The 12,286-nt window shown below is 42.4% G+C and overlaps 1 protein-coding gene across 3 annotated transcripts in view; it reads left to right on the top strand.

The window, feature by feature from the left end:
• Positions 1–12,286, top strand: part of MMS22L (MMS22 like, DNA repair protein) — a 377,026-nt gene that overhangs the window by 295,265 nt on the left and 69,475 nt on the right. For all 3 annotated transcript variants that reach the window (XM_078778618.1, XM_078778619.1, XM_078778617.1), the window contains one exon: positions 9,427–9,569. In XM_078778618.1, coding sequence (XP_078634744.1) covers positions 9,427–9,569 — 143 coding nt within the window. The remainder of the gene's footprint in view (positions 1–9,426; positions 9,570–12,286) is intronic.

Below are 12,286 nucleotides of genomic sequence, written 5' to 3'. Positions count from 1 at the left end.
TTTGGTTATTTATTTGTTAAAAGAACCATGTCACTGATTGTCTGTCGCAGCAAGAAGTCAACAACAGGATTATATCACAGGTGGCATGGCAAAATGTACGGACAGGTGCATTTGATGATTGGCTTCACAGTCGGGTATACAAGGGTTGTTGCGTTCTGTATTAGTGGAAAACAACTGCTGCACGTCTCCAAAGGTTATCGCCGCTTCCTCTGGAGATGGTCCGTCAACTCGACAATGCTGTTTGTCATGGAGTGGTGGCTTTACGAAATTACGGCATGAGACAGCATGCTATTGCTCGGCAGTATGGCATCACTCAAGGTCAGGTGTCAAAGATCCTGAAACGAAATGCTCAGAGGGGTGTCCCTACTCCAATACCGAGGCCAGGACGTTCCCGCAGAACCACAAGGAGGGATGATCACCAGCTGCACCAGTAGTCCGCAATGGCCGTGCCAAGTCAGCTAATCGGCTTGGGGCTGAGTGGCAGCAACTGGCAAATGTGCCTGTATCCAGAAGGCTATTCAACCAACGACTGGTTTAAGCAGGCTATCGTGCCAGGCGTCCCCTGAGAAAGCCACGCCTGATCAGACAACACTGCCAGCGCCGATTGCAGTGGGCCAGAGAGAACCGTCAAATGGCAGCCAGGACACTGGAATCACGTGATCTTCAGTGACGAGTCTAGATTTCTGGCCTATCGTCAAGATGGCCGCGTCCGAGTGCGCAGACAAGTGCATGAAGCCTACAACAAAGATTGTTTTCGTGCCAAGAGTCCAAGCTGGAGGTGGTGGGGTGACCATTTGGGCTGTTTTTCATGCAGGCGGCAAAACTGACCTGGTTGTTCTGAATGGAAACCTGAACCAGTTCAAGTACAGGGCCATTCTGGAAGAAACATTGCTTCCATTTGCTCGTGCAGCCTTTCGAGGAAACTTTGTCTTCCAAGATGACAATGCATGGCCTCATCGTGCTCGCTTGATCCAACACTTTCTTGCTGACCGTGGTGTAGAGCATATGGAGTGGCCTGCCATGTCCCCGCATATGAATCCGATAGAGAACTTGTGGGCAGAATTAACGCGTCAAATCGACCACTTGGACCAGCAGCCGACCTCTGTGCGTGAATTGCAGCAGGCTATTGTCACTGCATGGCAAGCGATTCCTGTCCAAACCTTGGCAAATCTCGTGAACGGCATGCCTCAACGTGTACGTGCTCTCCTGAATGCTCGTGGGGGTTACATGAAGTACTGAACTGTAATTTTAATGTCTGTAATCCCAGTCGTAATTTAACTTTTGTTTTTGTTAAAAAATTTTTTGGCTAATGTGCAAAATAAAGAGATACTTCTGGAAAACGTACAGAAGTTTAACACAGTACTGTCCATGAATTGAGTTTGATATCAGTTCACATCACTTTCAAGGATCAATTTATTTGTTTCGAAATGTCAAATGTGGTTTTTCTTTCTTTTAAAGGTCACATTAACAAAATCTAGAATAATTTCAACATAATTCCAATTAACTTTTGGTTCTAAGACATCTTGAAAAGTAAGTTCACCGCCAGAAAAAAATATTCCATATTAAATGCCAATTCTGTATATCCCATTGAACACCTGTGGGGAGATCTGAAAACAGCAGTCGGGTGGAGGCACCCTTCAAATCTGGGAGAACTGGAGCAGTTTGCACAAGAAGAGTGGGCCACACTGCCAGTAGAGAGGTGTAGGAAGCTCATTCGTGGCTATAGGAAGCGCTTGACTGCAGTTATTTTGTCCAAAGGCTGTGCTAACAAATATTAAGCCCAGGGTGTCAATAATTTTGTCAATGCCATTTCTTTTTATTTTATGATTTAAAAGGATATATTAAGTTCTGAATCAAAAACAAAGCTTCTGTAATATTAACAGTGAAATGGAGAATTGTGGAGGCCAAATCCTTTTGTCAATTTCAACCTATTTTTAGATAAAATTGTGAGTTATTTGAAAAAAAGTGCAAGGATGCCAATATTTTTGGCTACGACTGTATGTGTATGTATGTATGTATATATATATATATATATATATATATATATATATATATATATATATATATATATATATATATATATATATATGTATATATATATATATATATATATAATTATATATAATTATATATAATTATATATATATATATATATATATATATATATATATATATATATATATATATATATATATATATATATATATATATCTATATATAATGGTATCTGTAATCTGGTTCTCCAACCTAATGAGCGGACAACATGACGTCATCGCCATGCACGTCCGCCTTGCCTGCAAAGTTCCAGAGGAACCATCTAGCAGTGCGTCATTACGGATTATAAATACAGATACTGTCACAAGTGCATGCAAAACTCACAGTTACCGACCTGGTTTCGCCCTTGTTGGGGCTTCATCAGGGCAACGCAGTGAGGCTTTCCATACACTTGTAACTCTGTGACCCTTTCGGTTTTTATATCAGTCACTATGCGACCACTATACCACTATATGATTTTATATCAGTCACTATATCAGTCACTATGCGACTTGCTGGCGGTTCTCCACTGATGATATGAAGGTCGCATAGTGACCGACATATATATCTATATATATATATATCTATATATATATATATATATATGTATATATATATATATATATATATATATATATATATATATATATATATACATATATATATATATATATATATATATATATACATATATACATATGTATATATATATACATGTTTATATACATATACATATACATATACATATACATACTGCATTCAGAAAGTATTCAGACCCCTTCACTTTTTTTCACCTTTTGTTATGTTGCAGCCTTCTGCTGAAATCGTTTAAATTCATTTTTTCTCTCATCAATCTACACTCAATACCCCATAATGACAAAGAGAAAACAGAATTTTAGAAAGTTTTGCAAATTTATTAAAAAGAAAAAACTGAAATATCACATTTACATAAGTATTCAGACCCTTTGCTATGACACTTGAAATTTAGCTCAGGTGCCTCCCATTTCTCTTGATCATCTTTGAGATGTTTCTACACCTTGATTGGAGTCCACCTGTGGTAAATTCAATTGATTCGACATGATTTGGAAAGGCACACACCTGTCTCACACCTGTCTATATAAGGTCTCACAGCTGACAATGCATATCAGATCAAAAACCAAGCCATGAGGTCGAAGGAACTGCCTGCAGAGCTCAGAGACAGGATTGTGTCGAGGCACAGATCTGGGGAAGCCTACAAAAAAATTTCTGCTGCATTGAAGGTTCCCAAGAGCACAGTGGCCTCCATAATTCTTAAATGGAGGAAGTTTGGAACAACCAAGACTTCCTGGAGCTGGCCGCCCAGCCAAACTGAGCAATCGGGGGAGAAGGGCCTTGGTAAGCGAGGTGACCAAGAACCCGATGGTCACTCTGGCTGAGCTCCAGAGATCCTGTGTGGAGATGGGAGAAACTTCCAGAAGGACAACCACCACCTCAACACTCCACCGATCTGGGCTTTATGGCAAAGTGGCCAGACGGAAGCCTCTCCTCAGTGAAAGACACATGAAAGCCCGCTTGGAGTTTGCAAAAAAAGCTCCTAAAAGACTCTCAGACTGTGAGAAACAAGATTGTGTGGTCTGATGAAACCAAGATTGAACTGTTTGGCTTCAAACCAAGATTGAAACATGACTAAAATGAAATGTATCAAGCGGTAAACATGTTAGCCAAAATATCTGCAAACATTTCAATGAACCTCCAGCAAATGGATGCAAGCTACATTTATATGAACATCTGAAATTTTGTCTTCATCGACCGATGATAGAGCCAGGTGATCTTCACTGTCGCAATCACTGTCATTCTCCATTTCATCATCGAGCTTGAGCTGCTCAGGGAGCTGTGGGCCCTCAAACCAGACAATATCGTAGGAACCATCTGATAGCTCCCAACCCTCTTCTAGAGATTGATACATTTTTTGCTCATCAGCATGTGCCGACATCCTTGCCACAAATGTTGATTGCTGCACATGGAGAAGGAACGTGGCTCTACGTGGTGAAAAACTGCTGGCAGCGATCCCTTTCAATTTGCCGAGTGGATGTTTGGGTTTCTTGGGCGGGCAACAGGCATTATTGGTCTTATCGAAGGCAAGAAATCGAGCATGATTCAGTCAGGTCTCGTTCCTGAAATTGTACATGCTACATGTGAATGTCTCAATGGCATCCAGTGTAGTTTCATCGACGTTCTTCTCACAGGCCAAAGTAGCGAACGCCTCCTGGAATTGCTCACTCGCCTCCAGACATGTTTCTGGTCGAACCTTCCCCAGCCTAACAAAGGCTGATCTGTGGTCGCACCAGGTGAAGGCATGGAAGGCGACGAGGGCAGTGCACATATTCGTCCTATTTGTTCCACAATGGAAGAAATATCCACGTATCTCCTTTTTGCTCCGGAATTCACATCCATCCAAATTCTGGCCTGATATTTGTGGCAGTGGAAAAGGGGTATGATAGCAATATTGGTATCTGAAGCCCTTACAACTACAGTATGTTGCCATTGAATTCTGGATCTGTCATAATTTCCTTGATGTGGAGACACAAGCGTGTATCCGTTTCATGATGGTTGTTTGATAGGGCGTTGACCTCCTCTGTGATGGCAACATTGTTCAATGAAATAATCCGGACTCATTTGTCATCATAACTAATGAAAACCTGCGATTTCTGATAATGGCTTCATATTCACTTTTTGCCCACTCTCTTGATAAGAAGTTGGGCAGTTGACACTTAAAAGAGGGTGACTTCAAGGCATCACTTAGTTTTGGATAAGGTATTGTTATAGGCCAGTGATGGAGTAGACTATGTAATCTGAGCCTCTCTTCTTCTGTTCTACATCCTTGATTGATGGAGTGACATAGGTATCAAATACTATGTCAATACGCCGACGACATAGAGCAGTGATCCTGATCAGGATGCATCGAGCAAGGCCACTGTAGCTGCGAGTTAAATTCAGTGCTAAGGAGTGCAATAGGAAGTTTCCATCAATAATACAGGCATCAACCGTTGACGGCTCCCCAGACTCGACTTGATCTTCCAAGTTTCGAAGAAGTTCACTCTTTGCTGTTTTGCCATGGTTCCATCTGTGCAGCACAGGGACAATGGCACAGGACTAAGCGGGAAATATAGCATGTTCTGGAGATCGATTTTCTGTTTCTGTGCCAAGATGATGAGCCGTCCCAGTAAGTCCCGTGTGCATTTCAACTCTGCAACTTTCTTATTTGTTGCCTGCCTGTTTTTAACACTGTCACATTCAACGTTGACGATTTTGTTTCACAACTCTGGCTTTGCGATGTTGTTGACGAAAGTTGACGACAACTCTGGCTTTGCGATGTTCAGATCACAAGACACAAATGCATATCATTGATTACATGATTTAGCAAACCTTTGTGCAATACGGAGTGTCTCGACCAACACTAAATTTGTTGGTGGCTGTTGTAAATTTGGCATGTAGTGGACCACTTGTCATTGTAAATGGTCAGTAGTACTGAGCATTGAATCCAGACCATATTTATGTTTTCCGACCACATTGCATGACATGTAATCCATATTAAATCCTTATTTTGATTTACTACATAGTGACTATGGGCCCCCTCTGCATCTCTACAACCTTGAAGACTGTCCCTCAAGTGTGGCTTCTTGTTGTGTGGTGTCAGGATAGCACCAACAGCATCCAGCTTCCTGTTTTTTCTCCTGCTGGAGTTTGATGGCCATGGAAGTTGTAATAGTTCCTTGCTGACTTGTTCCTGTGAGGAGTCCTCGATTTGATATCTTCCCATTTTGGTGTGCAAGCTATCAGCCCCTGACAAAATTCAGCAAATCTCATCATAGTTGTCGAACGCCAGGCCCATTGCTGCATTAATTTGAGTTCCATCAGGACATGGGACATCAGCTGTTTGTTGGGAGAGAGCCACCTCAGTTTCAAATTCTTCTGTGCATGGTAGTTGATACTATGCCCAAGCCTATTCAAAATTGTTACCAGCTTTCTACTTCCTGTCATAGTCTTGATTGCCATCTCGAGGGTGATGTGCTTGTGAGTGAGCAATTCCAGGAGGCATTCGCTGCTTGGCCTGTGAGAAGAAAGTAGATGAAACTATACTGGATGCCATTGAGACATTCACGTGTAGCATGTACGGTTTCAGGAACGAGACCTCATTGAATCGCTCTCGGCTCATTGAAGCGCACTTGGTTTCTTGCCTTTGATTAGGCCTTATTGCCCGCCCAAGAAACCCAAACATCCACTCGGCAAATTGAAGGGGATCGCTGGCAGTAGTTTTTCACCATGTGGAGCCGAGTTCCTTCTCCATGTGCAGCAATCAGCATTTGTGGCAAGGATGTGGGCACATGCTGATGAGCAACAAATTTATCAATCTCTAGAAGAAGGTTGAGAGCTATCAGATGGTTCCTACAATATTGTCTGGTTTGAGGGTCCGCAGCTCCGTGAGACGCTGAAGCTCTCTGGTGAAATGGAGAATGACAGGGATTGTGACCGTGATTAATCACCTGTCTCTATCATGGGTCGATGAAGATGACCGAATGGACAAAATTTCAGATGTCATTCATACTATGTAGCCTGCATTCATTTGCTGGAGTTTCATTGAAATGTTTGCAGATATTTTGCCAAACATGTTTACCACTGATACATTTCATTACAGCCACGGACAATTACTTTAACGAGATTCTTAAGACCCTTAGTCTGATTTATTTTCGTTCTTAAGTAGCCGATTCTTGTTACATGTATGGTCAGCTTTTTTTTCTGACAAATTACATGTTTGTGCTCATTAGTCCAATTAAAGGTGAAATTAATGCCATTAACACACTAATTAATATCGATATTATGCTAATTAGTCTTATTTGTAATAATTATTGAGTGACAAATTCAGAGTGCATGTTCCAAGTATATGTCATGTATGTAGATTTCAAATTTCTTCACCTGACTTCTATTAAAGTGGAAGTAGTCATGTTTGGCCTCGGACATACATTTTAATAGGTTCTTAAGACCCGTAGTCTGATTTATTTTTGTTCTTAAGTTGCTGAATCTTGTTACATGAAGGGTTAGTTTTTCTTTCGGACAATTTCCGTGTTTGTACTCATTATTCTAATTAAAGCTATAATTGTCGCTAATTAATATCATTCTTGTGCTAATTCATGTTTCCATTCCATGTCGCCTGGTGTTGGCTTAGCGGTTAGGGTGCCAGCTTGGGATCCTAGGATCCTGGGTTCGAATCCCGGTCGATCGCTAAATTAACGCCAGGGGGGTTGACTCAGCCTGTCATCCTTCCGAGGTCGGCAAATTGAGTACCAGCTTGCTGGGATGAATGATCCCGGTGTGTACCCTGGTTTAGAATAGGTACACCGTATCCCTGCGCATCAAAGAGCGTGACCAAGGGTTGGCGTCAGGAAGAGCATCCGGCCATAAAAACATTGCCTCAAACAGGGAACCATGATGGTCATTGGGCCCGCAAGGCTAACCCCCGCTCTAGCGGGGAAAATGGCCTTAAAACGATCATTAATTCCATGTAGGATGGGAGAACTCTGAAAATACGAGTTTGATGCCTGGACTTGAAAATCTAAATAATTGTGTAATCTGGGGCCACTTCAATTATGTGCCAAGGGCACGAGTCTGATCTGGCGAAACTTGAGAATGAGCTTTTCAAGCGTTTGACTGATGGTAAAGCAGAACCACACCTTTGAGAACTTTGTTCCCGATTGTCTAATGAAATCGTACCTATCTCCCAGTCTACTACATCACTTCTGCTCATCGAGACCTTTCTCTGCCTCTGCCCTTTTTCCTCAACTTTTCTGTGAAACTCCTTTTCCTTTTCACAATCTGTGTCACCCACTTTCTTCAGTCGTGTCTCGTATTGTACGATATTTTCCCGGTAATCAAAGTACATAAAAATTGGACACTGTAGTCTGTCAGTGGGTGGGAAACCCCAGGGGCTTTTTAAGACGTTGCTACAGTGCAAAAATAATGGATTTTGCAGCACGATCCTGCAGATATTGACTTCAACTGTGGGATTCTTCAGATTCCAGTGAAATGGGGGTGTTGTTCTTCTCCCCCCCCCCCCCCACACTTTTCACTTTCGGTTTCTTTTACAAGTCTATTAGAGTTCTTTGTTTTTTGGACAAGTACATCTCGTTTGTGTGATTTTAATTTTGGTTATCTAAGCATCACGAGCCATTGGTTCAGATGACCACAGGAATCAGGCCAACCTGAATGCAGCAACAATGTCTGCGAATGCCCTTGTACTTTGTATAAATGTATGATGATGTCTCTTAATGATCGTTTTCAGCAAGTAGTGCATGTTCAAGCTCCCCCATGAGCCTTAGGTATAGTAATAGGGGTGTGTGGGGCTGTGGGTTTTTTGTTGAATCCCTATCTCTGATTGCTTGTGTTTGTCACCCTATTATTCTACTGCCCATGGAGCGTGTCTTAGAGGCGGGCTCTGTGTCTGTCTGAGACACAGAGCTTCCAAGCTGTGCATACTCCCTCTCTCTCTTTCTCTCTCCCTGCTTCGCTCCTGTCTTTAATCCCCTGAGTAGTTTCGCCTGTTTCGTCTGTCACAATGTGGATAATTGTTCTTTTGTCCATACGTGAAATGTCAATTTTTATTTTTTGTCCATTTATCAATGACTAGCAGTGGTACCCGGTGTTGTCTGGTGCTGTCCTGTCAGCATTTTGAAGAAATAATTTTTCTTCTTTTTTGGGGTTTTTTGCACCATCACCCAATAGTGAAGAATCGCATAGCATTCTCGGGTCCAGAACCAGATCTTAACCAAAATCGAATCATTTTGGTCACACACCCAACCTGCCCACCAAATTTCATCTGAATCCGTCCACCACTTTTAGAAATATCCTGCACGCAAACAAACCAACAGACGGGGGTGAAAACATAACCTCCCTCCATGGCAGATGGCAGAGGTAAAAATGTATCAACCAAATGTGTTATTGCATAACATTCCATCATGTAAAATGCTTGACAGGTCGAATTTTCCAACTTACCAAATTGCTGTTTCCATGGCAACTATTGTTTATTTGGATTTTGCAAGTAGTACGCTATGCGTGACATTTTTATTTATTTATTTATTTATTGTTTGTGAGAGGCTGCCTTTTGTTGCTGCATTGACTTGTGGAGTTTGTCGGCTACACTTTTTTACATCTTACATTGGCCACATTGAGCTCCATGTCAATGCAAATACTGCCAGGGGCTTTTATCTGGTAGAAGGAGAACAGTAGATTGCCCATATAAAGTAGGGTGAGCTGTAAATTGTATAACGAGTTGATAAATCTTCCACATCAGTATTGGGTGTTCCATTAGAAAGCATGAAATGTTGATTGCCTCATGATTGTATTTAATTTCGTGGGCAGGCGATTCTGCTGGAAAGCGTCACAATGAGCTGATGGAACTCACGAGGATTGTGTTTAAGCTGCCAGAGATGAAGAGTTACTTTGCGAAGGAACCACAGCCTTCTCGTACAGAACCGTTAGCCTTTCTTTCCGTTTTCATCCAGGTATGTCTAACGCAATGCACTTTGGCACCTGGTGCCAGTTTATGTTTGAAAGCTCTATTATAAACAAGTTGGCCAATCCAGTTGGTTCTTGTTATTAGATGGTATTAGTGATTGTGCCGGTCGAAGGAGAATGCACTGATAAATTAAATGCAAGTTTTTCGCCCTTTTTAAGGGCCTTTATACAGTGTCGACTGTTTACTATGATGCTGTGCATCACAAATTAAGTCTGCATGGCCTGCGTCCTGTGGATACCGAGGGGTTTACGACAATTTGTGACTGCTTACAATGCATCTCTTTTTAAGATCCAGTCTTCTTGTGTCACAAATTCCCAACATGTTGAGTTTCATCTATCTATAATTCCACTAATTTCTGTGTGTGTGTGTGTGTGTGTGTGTGTGTGTGTGTGTGTGTGTGTGTGTGTGTGTGTGTGTCTGTGTGTGTGTGTGTTTGTTTGTCTGTGACCGCTGTTTCTCGACAACCACGGGTCCGATATACTTGAAACTTGCCAGGTATATTGCTGGGGACCCGAGGATGTGCCTTTTCAAGGTTTTAAATTAATCGCAGAAGTAGTTACCGAGCTATGTCCAAAAAACGATTCAACCAATCAGAGAGCAGCGAGCTATCACGTGTGCCGAACGTGGCGAACAGACTCTGCCTCGGATGGCACATTTGAGAGCGTATTCATTTATTTCCCGTCGGCAAACTATGTTGGCGCTATGTTGGCGTTAAACGATGTTTTAAAACTAATTAAAACTAATTTGCGATTCTTTCGCTTTCCTGCGATATGCGACCTTCCGGAGCTCCTGTGAGAGCGTGCGCCATTACGGATAGTACGGGTACGGGCATGCCATATGTTGGCGTTAAACTATGTTTTAAAACTAATTAAAACCATTTCATGTAAATAGAGGGGGGGGGATTGTCACTGTACTCGCAAGCCGTTCGCCGTTCGCTTTGGCGTTGCGAATGGACCAAAACATTTCATGGACCAAACCATTTCATGTAAAGCGTTCGCCGTTCGCTTTGGCGTTGCGAATGGACCAAAACATTTCATGGACCAAACCATTTCATGTAAATAGAGGGGGGGGGGGGATATAATTTTAGATATATATATAGTACGGGCATGCCCTAGTTGTTAGAAATTCAATAAGGTGAGTGCAAGGTGGGTCCCAAGGAAACTCATGGGTACCAAGGAAAGCGAAAGGAGGAAGAATTTGATGATTGATGACCCAACCACACATTTATTTTGCCGACCGATGCCATTTTACCAACTCATTGTGATGGCACTTGTGCAAACCAATCAGAGTTTATGCTCATGATCATGTGAATTATAATTTATTTATATTTATGCTTATTTTGAATTAGAATTGATGCCAGGGTTGTGAATGTCTTTATCCCTCATCCTTCCCTACCCCTCATTCGCCCCCACATCCCTTATTTGTCCAAGTCACCCTCTATTTTGTCCCTCAACCCCGCTGCAGAGTTGGTGACTGTGGCCGCAACATTTTGCAACTTGATTTGGACTTGGGACTTGGTGTCTGGGAACTAGCAACTTACATGCGACTTGAGTTTATAATGACTTTTTGACAATGTTCAGAAAATAATCGTTGAATAAACATTGAGTTAAAACGGAGTTTAAGATAAATGGTGAATGAGTTTTAGTGGTACGCGTGCATGGTCCGGTCAATGACGACATATATCGTGTACGTTCTCACGGTCTCCGGTTCGCATACCATTGTCCACCAAGGTTAAAGGGAGTGTCCAGTGTGTCCACTCTCCAGACAGTATGCGCATCCAAGCAGCAAGCACCATTGTTAGTTATTACCAACGTGGCCACGTATTAAACCAACTTTCATAGGCAAACCATGAACATTTGTTCTGGGGAAAACCTGGCCCTCGATCGGTAACCGTCCTGACCCCTGATCGGTAAGGTTATGAGGTGTGACAAGTGTAGGGGAAAGTGTCAGGGAAACGTTGCCGTAGAGTACAAGAAGAGGGTGAGGATCAGTTATGAGCAACTTAGCGAAGAAGCAGAAGGTTTGTAAAAGGAGTGGAAGAAGTACAGAGAGGCATATAGGGGAATTGCAGAAGTGTTGTGTGGAAGGATGTCAGGAAAGGGTGCATCGTCGAGGGATAGAAACCAGGTGTGGTGGACGGAAGAAGTAGCACAGGCAGTTGGTGAAATGATGGAGGTTTGGAGAGGTTAGACAAGATCAAGGATAGAAGGAGGCAGCCAGATGCGGGGTTGCTGCACTTCTATGGGCAGAAGAAAGCAGAAAGGAAAGCTATGGATCAGGCGAGAGATGATATGGAAGAGGAGGTGTACAAGTTTGAAGAGGATGGTTGGACGATGATGATCTATAAATTGGCTCATGACAAGGATGAGGACAGCAAGGACATAAAAGGGGGAGGGAGGTGACAGAGAGGAGCTCAGTGTAGAAGGTGTGGGAAGGATATTTCAAACAGCTGTTGAACTGGGAAGGAAGCAACGGTGAGCTGGATCTACTGAGTTATGTGGAGGCGAAAGTGGAGTTGGTGAGTATTGTGGTCAAGGCAGGGTAGGAGCTTGGACTCACCCTTTATAAAGGGAAGAGGAGGAGAACAACAAAATCCAGATCCGGATCAGATAATTTTAAAAAGTGATTCTTCACCATTGAGATATTGAACTAAAACCGATTATATAGCTCCATGTCTCAAAAAGTTATGGACGGATTTGGACG

Source organism: Myxine glutinosa, chromosome 5, assembly GCF_964187855.1.
Source record: "Myxine glutinosa chromosome 5, kmMyxGlut1.1, whole genome shotgun sequence".
Taxonomy (NCBI): Eukaryota; Metazoa; Chordata; class Myxini; order Myxiniformes; family Myxinidae; genus Myxine; species Myxine glutinosa.
The sequence above is the reverse complement of the archived record's forward strand: the minus strand, read 5'-3'. Positions and strand labels throughout refer to the sequence as shown.